The sequence below is a fragment of the Colletotrichum acutatum genome, assembly GCF_030867785.1.
Source record: "Colletotrichum acutatum strain CBS 112980 chromosome Unknown BDZ83scaffold_103, whole genome shotgun sequence".
NCBI lineage: Eukaryota > Fungi > Ascomycota > Sordariomycetes > Glomerellales > Glomerellaceae > Colletotrichum > Colletotrichum acutatum.
In genome coordinates, this window is record NW_026849097.1 from 72,024 (window position 1) to 95,290 (window position 23,267).

General features: G+C 52.6%; 9 protein-coding genes across 9 annotated transcripts; 4 read left to right on the top strand and 5 right to left on the bottom strand.

The window, feature by feature from the left end:
- Window positions 1–194: 194 nt before the first annotated feature.
- On the bottom strand, window positions 195–1,639 carry BDZ83DRAFT_633107 (Alpha/Beta hydrolase protein). The gene is made up of 3 exons (XM_060509010.1): window positions 1,041–1,639; window positions 657–973; window positions 195–594 (listed from the first exon to the last, which is right to left on the bottom strand). The coding sequence occupies exons 1-3, from the start codon at window positions 1,375–1,377 to the stop codon at window positions 265–267; spliced, it is 984 nt and encodes a 327-aa protein (XP_060361124.1). The 5' UTR covers window positions 1,378–1,639; the 3' UTR covers window positions 195–264.
- Window positions 1,640–2,759: 1,120 nt separating this feature from the next.
- On the bottom strand, window positions 2,760–3,299 carry BDZ83DRAFT_722389 (NUDIX domain-containing protein; the record flags this gene model as incomplete). Its single annotated transcript, XM_060512470.1, has 1 exon — window positions 2,760–3,299. One exon carries the CDS (start codon window positions 3,297–3,299, stop codon window positions 2,760–2,762), a length of 540 nt encoding a protein of 179 aa, XP_060361125.1.
- Window positions 3,300–3,482: 183 nt separating this feature from the next.
- BDZ83DRAFT_20656 (uncharacterized protein) lies at window positions 3,483–4,222 on the bottom strand. The gene has a single exon (XM_060501680.1). The coding sequence runs from the start codon at window positions 4,027–4,029 to the stop codon at window positions 3,610–3,612; it is 420 nt and encodes a 139-aa protein (XP_060361126.1). The 5' UTR covers window positions 4,030–4,222; the 3' UTR covers window positions 3,483–3,609.
- Window positions 4,223–5,234: 1,012 nt separating this feature from the next.
- BDZ83DRAFT_586071 (carboxyl transferase) lies at window positions 5,235–7,062 on the bottom strand (the record flags this gene model as incomplete). Its single annotated transcript, XM_060505911.1, has 3 exons — window positions 5,235–5,357; window positions 5,410–6,451; window positions 6,512–7,062. 3 exons carry the CDS (start codon window positions 7,060–7,062, stop codon window positions 5,235–5,237), a joined length of 1,716 nt encoding a protein of 571 aa, XP_060361127.1.
- A 227-nt stretch (window positions 7,063–7,289) lies between these two features.
- BDZ83DRAFT_633115 (acyl-CoA dehydrogenase) lies at window positions 7,290–8,980 on the top strand. Its single transcript, XM_060509011.1, has 2 exons — window positions 7,290–8,573; window positions 8,625–8,980. Exons 1-2 carry the CDS (start codon window positions 7,393–7,395, stop codon window positions 8,716–8,718), a joined length of 1,275 nt encoding a protein of 424 aa, XP_060361128.1. The 5' UTR covers window positions 7,290–7,392; the 3' UTR covers window positions 8,719–8,980.
- Window positions 8,981–10,379: 1,399 nt separating this feature from the next.
- Window positions 10,380–11,891, top strand: BDZ83DRAFT_760260 (uncharacterized protein; the record flags this gene model as incomplete). Its single annotated transcript, XM_060515161.1, has 3 exons — window positions 10,380–11,168; window positions 11,247–11,516; window positions 11,559–11,891. Coding segments are annotated over 3 exons (1,392 nt in total), but the record flags the coding sequence as incomplete, so codon positions are not given.
- A 3,770-nt stretch (window positions 11,892–15,661) lies between these two features.
- BDZ83DRAFT_586120 (short chain dehydrogenase) lies at window positions 15,662–17,014 on the top strand (the record flags this gene model as incomplete). Its single annotated transcript, XM_060505915.1, has 5 exons — window positions 15,662–16,088; window positions 16,152–16,221; window positions 16,287–16,595; window positions 16,658–16,774; window positions 16,834–17,014. 5 exons carry the CDS (start codon window positions 15,662–15,664, stop codon window positions 17,012–17,014), a joined length of 1,104 nt encoding a protein of 367 aa, XP_060361130.1.
- Window positions 17,015–18,347: 1,333 nt separating this feature from the next.
- Window positions 18,348–19,303, top strand: BDZ83DRAFT_20753 (uncharacterized protein). Its single transcript, XM_060501686.1, has one exon. It carries the CDS (start codon window positions 18,589–18,591, stop codon window positions 19,192–19,194), a length of 606 nt encoding a protein of 201 aa, XP_060361131.1. The 5' UTR covers window positions 18,348–18,588; the 3' UTR covers window positions 19,195–19,303.
- Window positions 19,304–21,215: 1,912 nt separating this feature from the next.
- BDZ83DRAFT_586146 (uncharacterized protein) lies at window positions 21,216–22,535 on the bottom strand (the record flags this gene model as incomplete). The annotated part of the gene is made up of 4 exons (XM_060505918.1): window positions 21,216–21,435; window positions 21,510–22,126; window positions 22,181–22,371; window positions 22,430–22,535. 4 exons carry the CDS (start codon window positions 22,533–22,535, stop codon window positions 21,216–21,218), a joined length of 1,134 nt encoding a protein of 377 aa, XP_060361132.1.
- Between the last annotated feature and the right edge of the window lie 732 nt (window positions 22,536–23,267).

The window sequence follows — 23,267 nt, forward strand, 5'->3', positions numbered from 1 at the left end:
ACTATAATCAGCTAGGCGCAATCAACGATGTAAGTGTAACATTAAAATACTTGATTGTATCAAATGCTATGTGCGGTGGCTAGCTTGCATTGACTTGTAGTCAAAAGAAATAGACAACTAAGCTGGTATAATCGGTCTCCGTTCAAACGCAAACGATATGGCCAAGTAGCAAACACATAGCAGACTCAGGATGGGCACTACGTAGAAATATGCTCTTATTATAGTTCGTTATCCATTCGTGATTATTACTATCTACACGCAATCTTAGAAGTTCTTTCCAAAGAACTCAAGGACTGTCTTGTATCCACGAGTGTACTCCTCCTTGACTCTGGAGTCCTCCAGGTCAGAGCGAGCAGCCATCCATCCGTGAATCTGGTCCTTGAAAGTCTCGACGTGCTTAGTCACGTTGAGGTTGGCCTCAAACTTCTTGACATCCTCCTCGGGCTCGTCCTTGGAAGCGAGCATAATGAGCGGGATCTTGATGCCCTTGGCATCCTCGGGCTCGACCATGGCGGGATGGACCTCGGCAGCGACCTTGAAGGGGTTCTTGTCACCCGAGGTCACGAGTGAAACGACCTTGCCGCCCCAGCAGTACTGCGATTTTGTTAGCGCCTATCCAATCACTCTGTACTAAGGTAGCCTGGAGGGGTACTTACGCCAATGGTAGCAAAAGACTCAATGGATGAGTACTTTGACTGAATAGCCTTGACGTAGTCGGGGGTCTGCTCGGCAATCTTGGGAGGCGGGAACTTCTGGAAGAAACCGCCGAGGTTCTTCTGCTTCTCCTCGGTGTCGGGAGGGAACCACTCGATGGGGCAGGGCTCGCCAGCGAACCAGTCCGGAATGAAGACACGGTACTTCTCAGCACCGCTGGTGGCCAGGATATCGGCTCCCTGGAGCGTCTGGGGGAAGAATCCAAAGATATCAAAAGTGACGACGATGGCCTTCTTTGCGTCGGCGGGACCGGTGACGTCTGTAGTGGTGATCGAGTTAGCATTGTAACGCATTGGTTAGGTAGGTAAGCCTAGGACTTGACTTACATGTCTTCTTTGATCCAATCTCTTCGTAGCTGCCCTTGGCATCGTAGCCCTTGGAGACGACAGGAGGGATGTTGCAGCATCCTTCGCTGTGACCGTGCTGAGCGGGCATAGTCGACATCTTGGCGGCTTGTGTCGAAAACGACTTGTGAAGTTGTTGTGTAAGGGGTGTCGATGTGGTTGAGCTGCAGCAATTCGCAAAGCTCTTTAGTGTTGTTGTGGTTGTTGATCGGGAAGCTATCGCAGGGGTGGGGAAGTGAGGTTGTCTGGGAATCAGGGACGACGATCTAGATAAAGCTTGGGAAGCGGAGCGCGCGGCTTTGGCAGTGTGGGAAGACATCGGATTTATTATGCTTCAAACGTCAAGTGGAGGTAATAATATGTACATTGCGGGTGCGGGCTCCTCGATGTGGAGAGTCAATGACGGATTAAGCTGCGTTTTGGCGGGGTTAAGAGCTGCTCCGTTTCGCTGACGTTTACAGTACAGACGAAGCTAACGGAAGCTTTCTGTGCCGCTTCTGTTGGACGATTTCATTGTTCGCGATTGGCAAGAGAGGGGGGAGCCGCGGTTCCTCGATTGTCTCCATGGAGGGGTAGCAACGAGGGCCCCATCAGGAGCTTGGGACTGAGAAGGGGGGTTTCGTGGGGGTGATGTCACCACTTGCTTCAATGAGAATCAATTCGGCAAAAGGGTCGACCCCGCCAAGGGTGGGTATGATCGGCCCCACTAGTCGATGAATGCCGGCGCCGGTCCCGAGTTCGGCCGGCCGGCTTCGGCAGTCACGGTCGACCCGAGACACGAATTGCGCCTGCTAGTCAGGAAAGACTCGCTAAAGCAAAGCTTCATGCAGCTATTTACCTGAACATTCTCGGTCAACCATGTTGTCTCTATTCTTTCTGGCTTTCCTCGACTTCATCATTGTGAATGAATCGTACTCATGAAAATGAGAGACGCCAAGGGACGGCACGACGAGACATACACGCGGTGAAGTGAGAGTAAACCAATCATCAAACCGGTCGATATGCAATTCACCTAAACAATGCTCAACCATTCTAAGCCGCACATCTATATTGTCTTAATGACAGGGAAGCGGCCGCGGGCAGCGGTGGGCTGGACCGCCGCAGCCCTGCATCCACCGCCGTCCACCCGTCCTGCAAGACCCAGCGTTCTGGTTTGTCAGATTGAACTTTCTTCCTATGAATCGATCGCAAATTGGGGGTAAATATGTCGCCGGGGAGACTTGGATAATGCATCCGAGATGGATGGGAAGCCCCTGTCACCGCCAAGCTGTCAGACTCCTGCTATGTTCGGGAGTTGATCCGCGGCCGAGATACCGTTTCCTCATGTTTTCTCTTTTCTTCCACTTAGACCCTTTCTTCTTCGTGGACAATGAGTCAGAAAGCGCTCGTGGTGGTTCTCCAGACAATGGGTTGGTAGCTCTCGTGCAGCTCACCAGGCTATCTTGCTGAGACTCATCAAAGTGGCCGAGACAAACAGACTTCAATTGAAAACTGCTTCCTGTAAACAATTTGGTCCAATTCCATTGTCTTCTTGACTTTTCCCAAACCCAGAGAAAGTAAAGGATCCCGAAAATGCCAACACCAATTGCCTGCGCGTCGTGTTCAAGTCAAATTACCCCACGCAAATCCTGCCTCCCGTTTTCCAATGGCCAACGCCCAACTTTTCCTGATCCAATGAAAACACAAAGCGCCCCCCCAAACTCAGATATCATATCCCGATTTTCTCAAATCCTCAAGAGCCTTGGTGACGACCATGCCATCCTCCTTGAAAGCCAACTTGTTCGCGGCTTCGTCAACATCGACCCAGCTAACGTCAAACTTGACCCTGTCCTCTCCCGTCCAACCCTCCGGTCTGAGATCACAATTCCCTTCCGCAACGAAGTAGAATACCATCTTCATAGCACCAGTAGCCGGATCAGGGTAGTGACACACAGCAATTGGTTCCGTGTCGGTAATCTCCTCGGAGACCTCTGGGGCACCGGAGGGCCCGCCAGCAGGCGTAGCTCTTGTGCTGAGTCTCAAGGTGACGGGCTTCACCGTGACGCCCGTCTCCTCTCGCGTCTCGCGCAACGCCGCTGCGAGAAGGTCTTCGCCAATATCTTTCCGCCCCTTGGGCATCTGGTAGATTGCGTGTCTCTTGTTGTAGATTAGCAGCACGCGCCGTGCCCGCATGTCGATTGTGACGGTGCCGCAGCTGATGATGAACTTGTTTGAAGGGTAGAACTTGCGGCCGCGTGCCATTTCTGAGATGGTTGATGCGTACATCTGGGGCTCTTCCGGTAAAGCAGAGGGTGCCATTTTGTTCCAACTTGGAGGAATGAATAGGCTATGAGAGGGGTTGATATGATTTGAGCTGAAGTGACAGACAAATTGACAGTGAAGAATACAGAATGAAGGTAGTTGATGATATGTATCCTCGGCCTGAAGAGGGATGAAGCTGTCTGGTTTTGGGATGGCTTGGTTCTAGAACAAAGAACTCTCCTCGGCAACTGCCTTTAGTTTAGGTCGACGAAACCAAATCGAGCCAGTTCACCGACTAGGGCTTCCCTCTTCATATACCCGCCCTTGATCTTATGGCGGTGAACCGTATCACGAGAGCCTGCTGGCAAGAAGGCTCACTCGAGCTGTCGGTCTGCCTCCATCCAGCCTCTCGGCGTCGACGTCTCTTCCAAGCCTCCGGGAACCATCCAGAATAATTTTTCACTGACCGAGTCTGTTTCATGCAGTAGCACATCGCCATCCCCGAGCCAAGGCTTGAGACAGAGACATTGACAAACAAAAAAAAGAAGAGACCGCCTTCGAAAGGGTGCCAGAAAGGCAATCCTGCTGCGCCCGCCGCAGCCGGCATCAAGACACTCACCCCACTGTCCGGGTCCCATATCCGTACTAGTAGCCCTAAAGAAAGCAGAAAAAAAGGTTGAAAAGAACAAACTGCAGGGCCTAGCCCGGTGAGCGCATACCGGTGAGGCATGGGTTAGCGATCGGTGAGACTGGGGTGTGAGTGTACTGCATGGGTTGCCCACAAATCGCGGTCTGCCCTGGGAGAGAAGGTAAAAGTGAAGGGTGCCTTGTTTGGGAATAAGAGAGGCACGATGCACACCACGTGGGTGAGAAGAAACGGAAGGAAATATGATCAGTCATCTCTGGCCGGGTGGTGAGATATTCGGCTTGAAACTGACAAGCGAATTAGATCGGCTGCTTGCTGCCGCGGCCGGAGACTCTTTTTTGGCCGGGCAGGTTTAGTCGCGTGTCACCATAACACCATCTATTCCATACTTCAACCTCGGCCAGACCTTATCCGGTTATGTCAGGTACTTTCGTGCTTCTAGAAGCCAGTAGAATAAGCGATTAACGGGTTTCTGAAAGAAGTTGATCAGCACGTCTCGTGTAGAACACTCAAGACCCGTTGTAAACGTCACACAAATATGAGCACGTGGACAGCTGTAGCTGTGGCCACGTTCGTTTTTGCTGACGGTTGATCTGCAAGACTTGTGGAGAGGTGTCAAGAAATGCGTAGACATGGGGATATGTGAGTGATGGGTTGAAGAGGCAACGGAAAGGGGAAGAGCCCAAGGCTGGCTGTGCAACACGTCCGGGGCTTTCACCGCCGGCGTTCGGCAAGGGTTTGGCCGGTGGGCCTCCGGAGAGAGCTCCGTGCGATTGGCTCCTTCCCGATCCATTGCAGAAACCTTCTCCGTATGCTGCCAAATCTGTCTCTGTTTGGCAGTCTGCTCCGGCCGGGGAGTTCACTTTCGTGAAAGATGCGAGTTTTGTGAAAATGAGTGGGAAATTTCACCGTCTGCCAAACTGCCATCTTCAGGGCCCCGAATAAAGTTCTCCACTACGCCGTTGAGTGCAACAGCGGGATTGCATGCAAGGCACCCGGATGAACCTAGAACCTCGTCAACCAGCTTAGGCACTTAATAAAACGTAAGCTATTGCAAGTGAGATGGGGGCTGATGGCTCGTTTGTGGGCTTTTTATCGGCAATCGGTCATCAGTCATCATACGTTCTTACTACAAAGCGCATAAATGATGAAGAATACTTACCACCTGTTGCCGAGCATATTGCCAAAATTAGGGCACACTGCACAGAGAGCTGTCGAATTTCAGAAGGAAATAGCAGTAAATGGCTTGTTTTACGCTTCCTTTTCTAAATGATCATCATCTTCTTTCTTTACATTCGGAACACGCCAAACTTGGTATCGCCAGCCTTGACTTCATTCCGCCCTGACATGGCTGCTCTTAGGCCTAGGCCCAAATATTGGCGGGTATGCTGGGGAGGAATAATGCCGTCGTCCTATGAGTATGGTTAGCAGAAATTGGATGACGTGTGAATCGTAATGACTGACCCATAATCTGGCTGACGAGTACGTTGCGTCGCTTTCCCGTTCTATCCTCTCCTTTAACTCGGGATCGGCCTTGCCAACAGTCTCCATAACAGCAGCCAGCTGCTCACCGCCCATGACACCAATGCGTGAGTTCGGCCACATCCACAGGAAACGGGGGCTGTAAGCTCGACCGCACATGCCGTAGTTGCCGGCACCATAGCTACCTCCGACAACGACGGTGAACTTGGGAACATCAGCGCATGCAACAGCAGTAACAAGCTTTGCGCCGTGCTTGGCGATGCCACCACGCTCGGCGGCGGAGCCGACCATGAAGCCGGAGATGTTCTGGAGGAAGACTAGCGGAATGCCTCGTTGAGCACACAGCTCAATGAAGTGTGCGCCCTTCACAGAAGATTCGGCAAACAAAATTCCATCGTTGGCCACAATACCAACCTTGTAGCCATGGATATGAGCAAATCCGGTGACCAAGGTTGAACCGAAGTCGCGCTTGAACTCGGAGAATTCCGAGCCGTCAACAATGCGAGCAATGACCTCCTTGATGGGTAGGGGTTTCCGGAGGTTGGTGCTGGCGATACCCAGAAGCTCGTCCGGCGAGTATAGAGGCTCTGCATAATCCTTCACTGGCGCCGCTGTTGAAGGTGATTTTGTAGGCCAGTTCAGGTTGCTGATGCTCCGTCTCGCAAGTGTGATAGCATGAGCATCGTCGACTGCTAAATAGTCCGTTACTCCTGAAACAGAGGAGTGCATCTTGCCGCCGCCCAGCTCCTCCGCACTGATCACCTCGCCAGTGGCAGCCTTGACTAGCGGCGGACCAGCGAGGAAAATGTGGCCCTGGTTCTCAACAATGATGCTCTCGTCGCTCATTGCCGGCACATAAGCACCACCCGCAGTGCACGGACCCATTACAACTGAAATCTGGGGAATCCCCATGGAGCTCATCCTTGCTTGGTTGTAGAAGATGCGCCCAAAGTGGTCGCGATCCGGAAACACGTCCGCCTGGTGTGGGAGATTGGCACCGCCGCTATCGACCATGTAGATACAACTGTGTCATCGTCAGCATCAGTAAGATTTCGCCAAGGAGGGTGAGTTATGGGGTTCCTACGGCAGCTTGTTCTCCTGGGCCACGGCTTGTGCTCTCAAATGCTTCTTGACGGTAATCGGGTAGTACGTTCCGCCCTTTACTGTGCTGTCGTTGGCCACGATCACACACGTAACGCCCTCGACGACACCAACACCCGTGATGATGCCTCCCGCGGGAACATCAGCCTCGGGGTAAAGCTCGTGTGCGGCCAGCGGCGACAACTCCAAGAATGTCGTGCCAGGGTCGATCAATGCAGTAACTCGGTCACGCGGCAGCATCTTCTTCCTCGCCAGGTGCTTTTCCCTCGCCTTTGCTGAGCCACCTAGGTGCACCTTGCGTGTCAAATCCTGCATCTTCTTCATCACCTCCCCCATGTGCTTCTCATTCTCCTTGTACTCCTCGGACGTCGGATCGACATTGGTCTGGATTCGGGAGATGGCGCTCGCCTGGTGCGGCGCCGTGAAGGTCGCAACGGTACGGGCGGATCGCGGGAGGCGGGGTGCCCTGAACCCCGGCCGGGTCAATTGACGCGACAGAAGCAGCACATCTCTCGATGAACGTGAAAAAGACATATTTTGGACGTTTACAAAGGAGGATCCCAAGGGTGCGGCAGTTTGAGAGTATGAAGGAGGAGCACTACATGTGCCGACGAAGCCCTTGAAGACGGGAAGGAGAGGTTCGAGGGCCGCTCGCTTGCTGACGGGATACCATTCCAGTGACGTCCAATCGCTCACCTCGGCCCGCTGAAAGCCGCCCGTAGCCGAGCACCTTCTTGTCCCGGACCTCCAGCTCGGCGTCAAGCTAAGGTAACTTGGATCATCAGTCGTAGGAGAAGTTGTTGTTCTTCATTTCCTCTCTTTTCAACAAATTTCATTCTCGATTTTGTTGCACATTCTACAGCCATGTCAAGTGTCAGAGCATTCAGATCGTTGGCGCGGCCAGCGCTTCAATTGCGACCCCTCGCCGCCCCCGCCCTCCAGACCCGACACCACTCCTCCAAGCATCCCAAGGGATTTGAGGCACCGTCACAAGCCGATCTTACCGAGCTGCGCGAGCGCGTGCAGGAGTTCACAAGGCGCGAGATCACAGAGGAAGTCGCCGCGAACACGGACAAGAGCAATGCCTTCCCCAATGAGATGTGGCAAAAGCTGGGCGAGGCTGGTTTCCTGGGCATGACTGCCGATGAAGACGTCGGTGGTCTGGCCATGGGTTACCAGGCGCATTGCGTCGTCATGGAAGAGATCTCGCGTGCTTCTGGCTCAATTGGTCTCAGCTATGCCGCGCACTCCCAGCTATGCGTCAACCAGCTTCAGCTCAACGGTTCGCCGGAGCAGAAGCAGAAGTACCTCCCCGGTCTGATTGCCGGCACGAGTGTCGGCGCGCTCGCAATGTCTGAGTCTGGGGCTGGCAGCGACGTCGTGAGCATGAGGACGACGGCGACGGCCGTCGATGGTGGCTACGTCCTGAATGGCTCCAAAATGTGGATCACCAATGGTCCCGATGCCGACGTCATCGTCGTTTACGCAAAGACGGAGCCTGAGAAGGGTTCCAAGGGCGTCACGGCGTTCCTTGTCGAGACCAAGACCAAGGGCTTCAGCTGTGCGAGGAAGCTCGACAAGATGGGTATGCGCGGAAGCAACACTGGCGAGCTCAACTTTGACTCTGTCTTCGTGCCCAAGGAAAACATCCTCGGCAAGATCAACGGCGGCGTGAGAGTTCTGATGGAGGGTCTGGACCTAGAGCGCCTCGTTCTTAGCGCTGGACCTCTTGGTATCATGCAGGCTGCGCTGGACGTCGCTCTGCCCTTTACCCACCAGCGGAAGCAGTTTGGCATCCCCATCGCTCAGAACCAGTTCATCCAGGGCAAGCTGGCAGACATGTACACAAAGCTCCAGGCCTCCCGTGCATACACATATGCCACGGCCAAGTCTGTTGACGAGGAGGGGATCATCAAGACACAGGACTGTGCTGGCGCCATCTTGTATGCTGCCGAGAGGGCGACAGAGTGTACTCTGGACAGCATTCAGCTTCTTGGCGGTATGGGCTATGTCGAGGAAATGCCAGCTTCGAGGCTGTTGAGAGAGTAAGTTAAGCCCAAAGTACCTTCCGGCTCTTTTGTACTAACGGTCATCAGTGCGAAACTGTATGAGATTGGTGCTGGAACTTCGGAAATCCGGAGAATGGTCATTGGAAGGGCTTTCAACAAGGAGTATGCCCACCTGGGGTGATTGACATACAAGTAGCATGGATATGAAGAACAACGAACGAGCCATTTCGGGATCTCAGGAGTAAAGAGTCAAGACGGGACCTTTGATGTCACCGCAAAAGCATGTAGAACTCCAATGTGAAAAGAATTTCCATTAGGTTGCCACCACATAGAACCCGGAAGTAACAACTTTACAGTCTGAAGATTCTTGTATGGCAGAAGATCTTCTTCACGTAGCTTCTTCCTCTACATCCAAATCTACATCTCCAATCCTGTCTGAGGACACCCGAGTGTTCCTCCGTCACGTTGCAGTGACATCACTCTGTGAACCAAGGAATCACGAACTATTTGTCTTTCTTGAAAAAGGCAGCGTTCAGGTCAACGCCCTTGGAGTATCCCACCAGCAAGTTGAATCCTTGGCCCTCAACCTTAACAAGCTGGACATCCAGCTCCCCGTCAGTCCCGTCCGCGCCGTGGATCCCGATGACAGCCTGCGACTCCAAGACCTTGACTTGGCCCACTGTCAACTTGCTTCGTCTCTCATTGACCTGGATAAGTAGGGATGCTTGAAGCTCCTCGTAACCTCTGATCAAGTCCCTCGAATCCTGGAGCATGGCTTCGGAGTGTACATCACCGTCATTAGCCTGAAGTCGATTTAGGATCGCCTGAAGCTGCTTGGTTTGATCGATGGATGCAAGACTGCAAGAGGAAAATATTAGATTTACCATCAAATCTGCATGATCTAGGTATAGTACTCACAAGTTGGCGGCGGCCAAAGCCAAGCTGACAGTTTGTTTGCAAATTCTGAGCTCATCCACGAAAACCTGAAGCTTATCTTTGCCGAATAGTCCGATCTTGGTTCTATCCACCAGTGAAACCGTTCGTCTTTTGAGCGTTTGAGAAGCTTGCTGACCTCGTTGTCCAAGGCCAGAGACGAAGCGCTGCGGGCCTTGAAGGCGGATTGCACGCTGGTATTTTCGGCGACGGCTACCACTTCGGTTTCGTTTGACTGGAATGATATGTTGAGGCGCTCCATTAGACGTTCGATATCTTGGAGCTCCTGTTTGATGTGAGTGATCATCTCTGGGGCTCGTTCGATGTTGGCAATCTTCTCCTTCGCTCCTGTAATTCCTTATAAAGCTGTTGCTACCAAGGCGACTACGGCACTTGTGGTGCCAATTACTTCAGCCATCTTTTCAGTTGAGGTATCTGATGGTTTCTGTAGGTGAATTGAGGGTGCTGGGAAGTTGCAGAAGTGAGGTGTAGAGCATCGAGAGGGCCGCAGTGTCGTCCCATTTTTATCACAGACTCCCAGCAGGCGGGCTGACGTCTCGATCGTCAACCATGACAAAGGTTCGGGAGTGATTCTGTTTCGGCGCATGGGATCCTTCATTCTCACCTTCGCCCATCTTTCCTCTGGAAAATTTCAAAGGCTTTCATGTCGTCTTGCCACAAAGGAGCTGCAGCTTCTTTCTTCGCGTCCTCTTGACTCGGCTATTGTCACCTTGGCCCTCAAAACTGTCATCCTAGCCCCCAATGGGTCAGCATGTTGATGTCCATTGGAGACATATATGCCGCTCATGGCTCAACTGTTATTGCAGGAAGCAATCACGTCATCTCGTGTTGGCAGAATCATTCCTCGATCGCTCTCGAAGTTGTCTGGCTAATATCTCATGGATAGGCGAGCATGCGAAAGACGATCTGAGAAGATGCGTTGACGCCCTTTTCATCACGAATCCAGATATCGACAAGCAGGAAATCCTCGATTCAACAGGAGGCCTAGTTGAGGGAACCTGCGAATGGATTCGATCCGAGGACAAGTGTCGAACGTGGCTGGAGTCTGAAGAGTCAGAATTGTTATGCATATTCGGTGGCCCCGGGGAAGACGATGCTCTCCATTTTCCTTATTGGAGAGTTTCAGGGTCTCACGCAATCTTCGTCCGGAAATCTTGTGTACCACTTTTGCGATCGCCACGATCCAAGAAATACGGCGAAATTAGTCCTACGAACCTGGCTTCACGACACTTTATAAGAAATTCGGCTCTCGCAAAACATGCTGCTAAATGCATGATGGCCACAGGGAAAATGGAGTACGCATTGGGGTCTCTCGGTACTCTATGGCAAATCTTCGCCCACACATTGAAAGATCCCGACCTGGATCCTCTTTACTGCGCTCTTGATGGGCTCGACGAGTGCCCCGAAGGCGATAAGAAATGGCTTGTCGGAAAGATTCAGACTCTCTTCGAAAACCGCTCTGGAGCTTGCCATCAGTCTCCCAATATCTCAAAGATCGTCACTCTCAGCGGTGGTATTGGAGGCGTTCGAGGTTCTCATTACTTGAACTTAGACCAATGTTCAGGTAGGGCGCTACGGGCCTTGTATCCTGGTCTCAACTACGGTCCGAGGTGTCCTGGTGAGCGTCAAGACGACGTTTGGCTGGTGATCAAAGCCAGGCTTGGAACCCATGCGAAGGTCGAAGAGTTCGACGAAGGTTTCTGGCTTAAGTTGGGGGAAACACTACGCAAACTCTCTGAGGGACTCTTCTCATAGGCTGCCTTCATGCTTGACGAGATCGCATCGAAGAAATCAAAATCAGAGATGTGGAAGACGCTCGAAAAAGCGCCACGTGGTCTTCATCCCGTTTACTCACGCCTTCTCTCCCAGATAGACGATGAGTCTCGCATAGAGATAGCTGAAATAGTCCGATGGATGGCTCAGGCTCAAGAGCCTCTCACAACGCGGCAGCTCAGCAATGCTCTTTATCCCGACACAAAACACCGCAAAGAGGCTGACGAGGCTTTTGGAAGGATCCGGGATCTAGTCACGGATTCTTATCCGCTGATGAAACTCACGAAGGATAAGGACTGGAACGACTGGGACGGTCGTCCAAGAAATAAAAACAACAACTACGTTGTTTTGTATCATCGGTCAATCGCGGATTATCTCCTGGAGATTAACGTCCACGACGCTGACTTGGATCCGAAGATCAAGACTTTTCACATCACACCAGAGAAAACACACTACAAAATTGCCAAAAGGTGCCTCGATGATCTCCACGCTAGGTTTGAGCACCTCGAGGACATTTACTACCGCTCCGAATTGAACTGGAAACTTGAAGCAGATAGACCCGGTTTCGCGGTGTGGTTCAAGTATGCGAGAAGTCATTGGCCAACACATGCGAGGCTGTGTGGCGAGGAGTCTCTGAAGTTTATCAAGCCGAGACATGCTTTCTTCGCAGATGAATCAACTTTCCGTACTGCTTGGTGGCTCGAGTATGGTCCAAAGGGGACTTTTAAGGACCGCAAGAAGATGGAGGACCACCAGGGCTCCATGCTTGGCGCTTTGCACAGTTATTCAGACTTTGGCTTGCTCCCCATGATCCACACGCTTTTGGAAGAAAACCTCAATGTTGAAGGCTATGTCAATGATGACCGAGGCTCGCACACGGCTCTCGCATATGCTACCCAATATGACCAGAGCGAAGCTGCTGGGTTGCTCATTCGCAATGGCGCTAGCCTCGTGAATAATGGGCAATAGAGATTTCCGTACCTCACGGTCGAATGCCCGCTCGTCAATACCTTCAAACATGGCAATGAATGGTTGGCCAGACTTCTTATCGATTTAGCCCGTGCCGAGATGAAAGATTCTCAAGAAGACAGACGTCTGGCGAGCGTCAACCTGATCTGCGAGGCTCCAAACGGAGAGTTCGTGATGATGGTCTTGGAAGCCATGAGTGTTGAGGACATCAACATCGAATTCGGACACATTTTGTCCGAGGCGCTCAGCTGGTTTTCGCAACAGGTTGAAAAGCTCAGGTGGCTTTGTCGTCGCGTCCGGAGCTACGAGAGCTCTCACTGCAAGGTTTGGCGCGAAAACGACACTGCACCTGTGACTTTTCTCAACGTCGTCTATTTTGCTTCAAAATATCCCGACATTGTAGAAGAGCCCGTCACTATTGTGAGGAGGTTCCTTCTTGACGGCGTTGATGTTGACGAGGCCTCTTCATGCGGGTGGACAGCTCTGCATCTCGTTGCCGCGCTTGGCAAACACCGCCGCTGGGCAGTGGAATTGATGCGGGATTTGCTTACTCGTGGCGCCCTAGTCAATGCAGTCATCGAGAAAGGCAGGTGGTGCGGCTGCAGGTTCTGTAAGTTGCTCAATCGCCATACTCATAAGTCCCAGACCGCGGGTGACCTTGCTTCAAGTCAAGGTATTCACCTTAGAGTGATGTCTTTCCTCAAGAAAAGTGGCGGTATAGTCTCAACCCCTCAACAGAAGCTATTGGCACCCTCGGCTTCGAAACAGAACCGGGCAGGCCATGATGACTGACGATGATTCGGGTTGTGATGTTTGTGCTTTAGAATAGAATCGGTGCAAAAGACGGGCACTTTGATCATGTATGCTGCAGTTGATTCAATAGGAATGAAGAATGCCATTGACTTTTTACCAATTTCTCGAGAGTCGAAGCGTAACTAACAAGGTAGCAAGAGAATTTCGAAAGAACAGAACAGATATCCGCACGACTACGTCTCTATACTCGCGGTTTGCTCGCGGGTTTACAATCAGGCATAGAATAGAAGAGCCTGGCAAGAAGCTGCAACGATCAATAAGGCATTGATAAAAAGTTTTTTTTTTTTTTTTGGTGAAGTGTAGGTGGCCATGCAATTTGATGGTAAGTGTAAACTTTTGCGCTACCAACCGTGTTTAAGTCTCATCTCTTCTCTTTTGGTCATCCGCCTGGGCAGGTGCAAGCGATGCGCCGATTTCGGCAACCCGGCGCCAGCTCCTGAGGTGGTTCTGCCGTTCAGGAACTGGGAGATATTAGATGACTTGCATGCTCGGGACCAGGGTGAAGGCCAGTAGTGGCATGGCAATCAATAAAGGACTATCGGTCAATCAGTCAGCCTCGATGCAGAGGACCTCGTGTTCAGCAGAGAATTAGAGAAGAAACGAAGTGGGTAAACATAATGACGGGCCAAGCCAACAGCATGACCATCCTGATCAACGTGATAATGTGACGGTGTGACAGGCTGCATGATCGAGGCGGTCTCCGAACCGGAGGTTAGGATCTCTCTGTCTGGTCTGTGTCTGAGGTCTGAGGTGTATGAGACTGAGTGTGTGTCTGTGAGGATGAACACCGGTGGCCAGAGCCAGACCCTTGGCCACCCCTAATCTCATGGCATTCTAGAATCTCATCCCGTGCAGGGAAAATTGGAGTAAAATGTGGAGAATGGCGTTCGAGAGATGCCCAATGTTTTGCCCCCAAAGGACCCCCAAAACCTCCGGGAGTTTCTTGAGAGGAGGGGGGAAAAAGTTGGAGCTTCGCACATTATGTTGGCAAGGTTGGGTCACAAGCTCTGTCAAGATTTCTCGTTGTTTCTTTCCCTGACTCCACAGGGTCCCTTTCGGGACACGAGGGACACGGGGAGCTCGGAACGATGAGCAGGAGACATGGAGACCTCGACAAGGGTTAGAGGAGTTTCCATCTTGTTTCTCTCACCATCTCATGTTCTGCTCGTGGTTGGCATTCTAGTCAGGTACTTTTTACAAGGATTTCACACGCATCGCATCTTCATGAACAAGGCCATTCACTCACAGCATCTACACTGTTATTGTTCAATTGTACTATTGGGACTGCATAGTATATAAATCTAGCCTTAAGCTTACACGGTACCATGCTACCCATCATCGAATGCGCTGCAACGTCCAATGTCGGTGGTGGTTCAGAGGGAAACAAAATCAGGGACTCATCCGTTCGGCCTGGTAGCCGGCTGCCGGGTATCCCGGGATGGGGGAGACAGTCCACCTAGAAGAGGGCCTTTGGGGGCAATGGCCCACCCCCGCCCCGGGGTTGTGGTTCTAGTGTGGGCGGTGGGCGCGGTGGGTGGCATGGAGCGATCCTTATTTTGGCCCATGGGTGTCCGCTCGGGCTCCATGAGTCCAGCCCTAGTTCCGGGCCAACTCCCCGCGAGGCAGTGCGAGAGCGGCGGACGGGCTACGACCTGCGACATGCGGCGCCTGGAACCTGCGACTTGGGACCTGACCGGTCGAGACGTGGTTTTGGGCCGGGAAGCTGCGAGACGCGTCCATACGCCCAAAGTATCGTGAACTTTTTGCCTTTTCTCTTTTTGGCTGCTACCAAGTTCTGTGGTTCCTTCCACCACCACCACCAACACCACCAATCCTTGTTTGCCCTTGCCAAGTGAACCACCTCAATTGACCACTTGATCAACTCACGCCACGATCCTTCCTTACTTGCCAGTGTTCACGGGTGTCTTACCTAAACCTCCTTCCAAGTTCCCTGCCGTCCCGTCGTTCCTTCCTTCCCAATGAAAAGCTCCAACACTCATAAACGGGAGCTCCCTTCCTTCCCTCCCGCGCCTTCTCCAAGGTTCCAAGCTCCTCCCCTCTGTCATACCTACCTTACTGTCCTCCTCCCCGCGACTTTCTTCCTCCCCTCCATTCCTACCTACCAACTTCTCACATACAACAAACCACGTCCAACCGACCCCGAATTACGAGACGTACTTCCCGATCCAGACTTACAACCAGACGATCAGGAGTCAATCACCACCCTCCCGCTCGTCCCACGTCATCTACCCCACCATAGCTCCTCTCATCGTTGCTTTTGCCCAAACTTGGGCGCCTCGAATTCCACCAGCCCTCTGCCAGATTTGATCGTCAACTCCGCATCTGCCAGAGACAGCTAGCTTCATCTGCTCGATCCAGGTCGCCGCCCAACAAAAACTAGTTCCGTGACATCATCCGGTTGAAGTCAACTGCAAAAGCCAACGGTTCTCTAAAATCGAAACAACCGCCATCATTGTTTCGCTTTCACACTTTAATTCCTTGCAAAAGGGAACCTCGAATCGTTTTTGACCGTCATATTATTTCAGACGGCAATATTCACATACTTTACTTCAACAACACCGCGCGTAACACTTTCACACCCGCAGGCACTCAAAATGTTCCGTCCCCTTAGCGCCCGACTGGCGCGGACCATTCGTCCCATCGCGAGACACACCCAAGTTCGCGGCAAATCCTCTCAGTCTTCCGCCTCTGCAGCTCAAGCTAGCATTGCAGCCACTAGCCCCAAGCAACAGCAACAGTCTAGATCCATCAGCGGCAGCCCCAACGTGAGAGAGAAGCCTCACCCGGGCCAGTATTCGAGAACCGACCCCGATGTTACAGTCGAGTACCCTGAAGACGACCAGCTGCCTAGCAGTCAGCCAGTCCGCGGTCACGGTGGTGGCATTGGCAAGCCCACGCTTGCTTCCTTCTCTCTCGATGGCCACACTGGCGTCGTCACTGGTGGTGCGCGCGGCCTTGGCTTGGTTATGGGCCAAGGCATGGTCTACTCCGGCAGCGACCTTGCCATTGTCGACTTGAACAGTGAGTTTTAGATCCCGGTTGCCGGCAAGTTTCATTATTCTCCGTGTACTGACACCGGGACAGAGGAGGAGGCTGAGCTCCAAGCCAAGAACCTCCTTGAGGCATTCAAGAGAGAAAACCCAGAAGCCAAGAGGTACGTAGTCTAACGATTCAATTGACCCCGAAAGGAAGTAACGGACACCTAACAACACATAATAGAGTCCCCAAGGTAACTGCGCATCACGCAGACGTTTCAGACCCCGCCTCTGTCGACGCCTGTATTGCCGAGATCCTCGCGGCTCACGGCAAGATTGACAATCTCGTCACGTCGGCCGGCTTCACCGAGAACTTTGACGCCATCAACTACCCCATTGAGCGCATGCGCAAGCTTTGGGGCGTCAATGTCGACGGCACATACCTCTTCGCTATCGGCGTGGCCAAGCATCTCATGGAGCGCAAGTCTCCCGGAAGCATGGTCTTCATCGGCAGCATGTCTGGCTCCATTGTCAACATTCCCCAGCCTCAGGCGTAGGTTTCATCGAGTCTTGTTTCCTTCGAGGCATTAAATTCGCTAACACATGTTCAATTAGACCTTACAACGCCGCAAAGGCCGGTGTCCGTCACTTGGCTGCCTCCTTGGCTGTCGAGTGGGCTGGTGCGGGCATTCGTGTCAACTGTATCTCTCCCGGCTACATGCTCACGGCTCTGTAAGTCGAATACCAAAATTCTTTGTTTCTAGGCAGTCAGTACTAACGCAAATGTGCAGAACCGAGAAGATTCTCGACGACAACCCAGACCTCAAGCAGAAGTGGACTTCTCTGATTCCCCAGGGCAAGATGGGCCAGCCCAAGGACCTCATGGGACCCGTCACTTTCTTGCTGTCTGATGCCTCTCTCTACGTCACAGGTGCGGATCTCCGTGTTGACGGCGGTTACACCGTTACATAAGCCGCCACGAATCTTTCATATGAATTGGATTGAAGGAGAGGAGAAAACGGCTCAAAAGTTTGCATTTCTACTAGAATGATTGGCGTTTTTGCTACGGGGACATAGAAGGTCGATTTATTGATACGTCAACAGATAGTCAAATTGATAATAATCAAAAAGCGTGATAGGATCACAAAGATACTATCCAACTCTCTATGGATGTAGCATGTGAAATGCGAGTGCGCTAGGTAGCTTTACACCGGTCAGCATATTCGATGAGGCTCATTCGTCGGCACCGATCGAGGTTTCCCACCACCCCGACGTGCAGTGTCACGGGGCCCGCAGCAGAGGGTCACCGAACGGGCCACCGACAATTATCCGATCTCTCATATCGCCGGGTCTCCCCTATCCTGAGCCGTCCCGTATATAGCCCGTCTAGTTTCTACTTTTACCCTCGTCTCGACCCTTTAGCTGAAGCCTCGTCTCGAGGGCTGGCCTGGGGTTCGGCGCTCCCGATGCTCTACCTAATTATCCAGTGAAACGTCCATGGGAATTTACAGCATGTTGATTTGTATTATTTCTCGTGAGAGACTGTAGGTATTGGTAAACATGACGGATATATGACGGCTGGAAAGAGTACTACATGGTCTCCGGCACTGGTCAGTGGTGCCCCTCCTACCTTACCTGCCGCTGCTGCTACCACACGCACAGTATAAGCACACACATGCACCGACACACCGAAAAGGGGCTGGAGCATCTGCACAATCGAGGGTCCCAAGGCCGTACCGTGCGTTTGCGGGGGGAAGAGTAGGTATTGCACATGGGTACTTAGACGGGGAGAGCGGTCGCTGGGGCGGTATGATTTGACGTTCGCGCATGCTTGATATGTACCAGTATATGCGGTGCGACGGACGGCACCGGTGTGTTGGGGGGGGGGGGAACCGGGGAACGGTCGGGGGCGGTAGGTATAGGGTCTAGAACTTTGTTGTCTTTGAGGTTTTGAGCGACTTGCAGTAAGATTGTTTGGTTGGGCGGCGCGAGACTGCATAAGAGCAGATAGGCGAAAAGGCGGAGGTATCTGGCTGTATGTACACCCCGTATTAATACGCAGGTGGGTAGGCATTTTGGTAAGTAGGCAGGTAGGCACATGTCTTGTCTAGCCCCCCGGTGAGACTTGTTTGTTCCTATTTTGGTGTTCGCGGCTCTGGTGTCGCTGGGGGATTTGAAGTCCTTTGTAGGTATGGGAGGTGGGAGACAACGCAGACGCCAGCCTCATCCTACGAAAGACGGGAATGAACTGGTGGTCAATGTCTAGCGGACATGTGATAAGCGGCTCAAAATACGGAGAGCCTTTTCGGACCCGTTGAGTTTTGCGTCTACCTAAGGTAATCTATCCGTAGGAAAACGTGATACGGGGTATATAAGGATTTAGATGAGATAAGAGACAGAAAAACTATAGGAACCATCCCACCGGCTCGGAAGACGGGGATGAACACGAACAGAGAGAGCATAGCATGAAAAGACATGAGAAGGGCAGAAAGTAATCTAGCAAGGGCCGTATCTGACATGGGCAGAGAGTAGTATTACCGTTTGTGATGGGATTACTGAACCATCCTCCCAGTCGACATGGTGCTGCATTCATGAACCGAAGGAGTGCCAATGCTGGCTGGAATCACACCAAAGAAGCTCTCAACACTTTTCCCATAGTATTCAACTACATGAACCGCGCGATGGAACCCAAACTCTGGACCACAGCATGGGAGTATCCAGGCTTCCGGAGGATCCAGGTTGAACAAGTATCCCGCACCAACCCCCCCCCCCCCCATTGTGCTTTTCGAACCCGGCGCCGTTGTCAGCGCACGTGGGAGACATGCCGGGGCGGGTGTGTGTCGCGGATGAGGAGGAGCAGAAAGAAGGAAAGAGGGGAGAAAGCCGTAGTGAGGACCTTGAAGAGCGATAAGCATAAGCCGGAATACCGCTCTCCTTTACCTTGTGCTCGCCACTTCTCTCTTGTCCCCCCGTTCCCATGCCAATGTCCATCCGCCATCTCACCTGAGTGGGAGGTTGTCACAGTAGTGTTAGATATGGTCGTGGATGCCACTAGTGTGGGGGGAACACCAGTCTGGTTTGTGCCGTCTGTTGTCGTTCTGATGTATGCCGGGCAGTTATCAAGTTTTCCCTCGAGCAAAGGCTGCCACTGAATCCGAAGCCCGGGGGGCCTAGGCAGGTATATTATTAATGGTGGTCCAACGCAACCTCACTGTGTAAGCCCGGTCAACTCTTTTGGTGCCCCAACTTGCGTGACAGGAGTGACAGGTAGTAAGGCAATTACAGACGTGGGGGGACTATGGGAAGAATACAACTTACTTTACCTTAGTCAGCGAGCGGTTTCCAACGGCTGATACAACCTACCACTGCACTGCCCCCAAACTTCAGAGCTCCTCCTCCCCCTTTAAGGTTGTGTATACCTACCCCGCACAGCTCCCCCCTGTCGACAGAGAAGCTCCAGGGTAGCTTCGACAGCTTCTGCTTCTCCTCCCACACCCACCACCCATTCCGACCTGTCGTTGCCCCTCGCGCTCGACACGGCAGGTCCGCGTGGCCAAGGCGTGGGGGGAGGGAAGAGGGGAGGGGGGGCTACGGACTACTTCTTACCTTCAACTCTCTCTCTCTCTCTCTCTCTCTCTCTCAGAGGTCTTCCATCTCCGACGGAATGAGTGATCTTCACAGAGAAACCCCAGTCGCACCACCATGGAATCTTTCAGAGGAATTCGCTTACCATCAAAAAAGCCTGCAGATCACTCTCCTTTCCCTGATAGGGGATTGGAGCCTTGTATGGGCCCTCTCTCATCGTACCCGAAGCAAGAGGCCCCTTATTTTGGATTGCGTAATGGCTTTCCAGGTTGCGATATCGACGCCATCTCACGCTTGCAAGTCGGCCCCCCCTTCCCTTGTCCCAGACAATTGACCTCGTGATCAGTTGCGATTTTGCTTTTTCCTCGTCTTTGGCCACCTCCCCTCCTTTTGACGGATCCTCTACCGTCTACCCCTCACAACTACGCAGTTGACTACTACCTTTTGGTAGAGAGTTCACAATCAAGAGCTTTTTGGAGCCTGATCATCGAGTCAGATTCCCATAGAGGGACTACATGATGCCCTTAGCCAGAATTACGACCGATGCTGTGGAGTCAGAGTAAGCCGAGTGAGCAAGTCCGTAGAGAAAGCAGTTTAGATCCTCCTTGGACCTAAGCTTGTCATCCCCTGTCATGTTTCAGCCCGGGCAAGACGCACTCGTCTTCTTTGATGGCCACATCGCCCATCACTCGCCCATCTCTGTTTCTTCGTGGATGATCAGGTCAGTTTAGTGGTTGGGAAACAAATATCTTCTCATTCGGAATGGCTTGCTAGTAAGAGCTCGGTGGGTCGCTGACAAAATGACGGCGCACCAAGAGCAAGCCTTTCGTCTTTCCTCTTTTCGAACTTCAAATGGTCCCGCCGCTTCCCGTTGAACCGCCGTGAACGCATACAATGATCCCTTTTTGGTCGCTGTCCCCTCCTGTAATGCATGTCAGGCGTTTCCCCTGCGAAAGGGGCCCGTGACCACCGGTAATGAAAACGCCTCGTGCGATGCAAATGCGCCAAACCTTCTTCCTAAAGGTCGGCCTCGTCGAGTTGATGAAAAGAATATAGGATAAGATAACAAGGTCGGCATTGCCGATGGCAGACGCAACTACCTATAGCGGCAAACTCAGTCGCAAGGAAGACATCCACTTCCGAATGGTTGCATCCGTTTTGTGTTCCATGAACTCCAGAAGCCCCTTTTAATGCAGGTGATACCTCACGAATTAGTACATAAGATTATATGTGACCCATGAAAATAGACTTTTTTTTTTTTTTTTTTTTTCGCTGTCGGGATCACGGCCTGGGTCTTGGCCTATCCCCAGTGCGCTCTTTCTCGCGCTCCAGCAGTAGCGTCAGCTGGCTTCTTGTTCTCGCTAGTGGCACATCGGGAGTCGAGCTTGGCATAGTCGGCGCGAAGTGCGATGAAGAGGAAATTCGGCGTGGGTTGCCTCTGGGTCCAGCTTCGTCCTGGAAGCCTTCCAAGGTTTCCAGAGCACGTCGATCCGGCTCACCAGATATTGTCACCTGTCCCATGGCTGCAATATTCGACGTACTCGCGGTAGCGCTCGATATGAGCCCCTGCGCAGAACCACGACCAAAGCTAGCCTCCCTCGGTCGATAGGAGTCGGAATTCGAGGGTGCCCTCTCCATACGCGGCGCCGAAAAGCCGGAACGTGCCGAAGAGAATGACCTGATTCTTGGTGATGAGAGCGCGGGTGATGCAGCTGGTATATACGTAGGCGTCCTGAGGCCACCAGCTTTGACCGTGCCAGCTTCGCGACTCGACCGTTCGGTGGCGGATTTGCTCAAGGGCTCTGGTGCTGGCGCGCGGTTTGTTGTTTGCACGAGGACCGGTTTCCGCCGTTCTTCAACAGGTCGGGAATCACCCACCGACCTCGGAGATTCTGAAATGGGCCTTTCGACTGGTCGTTTCCCCAGGGCTTTGGCGCTCGGAGGCGGCATTTCGAATCCTTCTGATCCGGATACGCTCAAAACAGCACTTTCTTCAGCATGAGGATGCATCACGTTGTAAGTTCCCACATGTTTGCCTCCGTTGGCAGAACCGGCCTCCTTGGTCCCAACGTCGGAGTTCGTGGACGACTGCGAGCTCATTCTCCTTGGCAGAACAGGTCTTCTCTTACCCGCCGCTGATGCGACAAATCGTTTTGTCGGTGTCGAGGGCTTCTTTTTGCTCGATTTCGCTGGGGACACTGCTGATGAAGTGCGCATCTCCAGGCCACTGGTGCCTGTGCTCCCCGACGACGTCTCATCACTAGTTTGGTAGTCTTCATCAGCAGACTCGTGAGGCGACACAAATCGGGCTGTTGGCCGAGGACCGGATTTCGAGTCACCCCTATGTTTCTTGAGAATCGGGTGCGGTGGCGGGGGTCGAGATGACGAGGCAGACAACTCCTTCAGAGCCGACTGTTCAGAGATCATCTTAATGTCTTGATTCATTTGCTGAGCGCTGAGGACCGGATCAGACTCATGCTGGCTGTTAAAACGAGGCGTCTGTGCATAACGTTAGCCAAGGGCCAGTTCGTGTCGAGCGAGGCATTCAAATACCGAAGGCCCCTCCCAGCGGTTCGGCGAGCCTTTGAGAGGCACAAAGGTTGGACCATATGAGATGTGTTCCCATATCTTGGCCACAGTCGCAGCTTTCAATTTGCTTCTATCGCTGCCCATGACATGCCACCACAGATTTTCCAAGCGGCGTGCGGTTGGGTCGACAAGCTTGAGATTTGTTGTGGTGTAGACTATGACGTGACGTTAGTTTTTCATGTGAAAGGACACTGCGAGCGGCTGGTGACTTACGACGCCACATTCTTATGATGAAATCCGGCGGAAGAGGCTGCGTGAGCGCTGCAACATCTTCGTATATCCGCCTGTCGTCTTTGACGAGTCCCTTTGGCAAATCCATTTGAAGCGAATGTGTTCTCTGCCGAGACCAGACGGTCTACGGCAAAGACGGCTGGAGACTAAAATGACAGAAGTAGAGGGTGCGTGGAGGTAGTGCTGATTGGCAAAGATAGCCCCGCCGTGTAGGGCAATCTTGCTTAGTGCGTTGTGAGTTTACCTGAAGCGAGGAGAGATGGTCATTGTCGTTGCTCTACGATTCAGTCGGACGTGGTCGGGATGTGGTTTGCTCGACGGCCGGTGTGTAAGAACGCAAACAAAATGCAGAGAGCTGCAAGTGAGAGGTAACCTGCAACTTGGGTTGGCTACTTGGTTTGCGGTTGTCTGCGCGTGTGGCGGGCAGATGATTTGTTGAGAAAGGCGGTGATGAGGAGTGTATCGAGACTTGGAGAGAGTGAAGAATGAAGCGGTAAACCCCGGGCTGCTGTGGGTTGGCTGACCCTAAATGGCCGTTTTCATGGATTGCGGGTTTTGGTCGGGTTCGATTTGTCGTCGGGTTGTGGAGAGTGAGAGGGCATTAAGAGAAACAGAGTTAAGAGAGGGCGGTACGGAATGGCGGAGTGGTTGTGATACGGGCAGTGGCCCGTCCGTTTGTCAACGACAATGAGAGGTGTACGGAACGCGTGTATGGCTCCGGGAGGGATGCCGGCGGGAAAGAAATACGAACCCAAGCAGCCGTTGGATGACGCTGATGAGACGAGATGAGATGACTGGTTAGATACGGGGGAGTTGAGGT

Coding starts and splice junctions, on each gene's coding strand:
- BDZ83DRAFT_633107 (XM_060509010.1), bottom strand. CDS start 1,377: ATGTCTTCCCACACTGCCAAAGCCGCGCGCTCCGCTTCCCAAGCTTTA. Junction 974..1,040: donor GATTGGATCAAAGAAGACAT/GTAAGTCAAGTC, acceptor TCACCACTACAG/ACGTCACCGGTCCCGCCGAC. Junction 595..656: donor AGTCTTTTGCTACCATTGGC/GTAAGTACCCCT, acceptor ACAAAATCGCAG/TACTGCTGGGGCGGCAAGGT.
- BDZ83DRAFT_20656 (XM_060501680.1), bottom strand. CDS start 4,029: ATGCCTCACCGGTATGCGCTCACCGGGCTAGGCCCTGCAGTTTGTTCT.
- BDZ83DRAFT_633115 (XM_060509011.1), top strand. CDS start 7,393: ATGTCAAGTGTCAGAGCATTCAGATCGTTGGCGCGGCCAGCGCTTCAA. Junction 8,574..8,624: donor GCTTCGAGGCTGTTGAGAGA/GTAAGTTAAGCC, acceptor AACGGTCATCAG/TGCGAAACTGTATGAGATTG.
- BDZ83DRAFT_20753 (XM_060501686.1), top strand. CDS start 18,589: ATGGGATTACTGAACCATCCTCCCAGTCGACATGGTGCTGCATTCATG.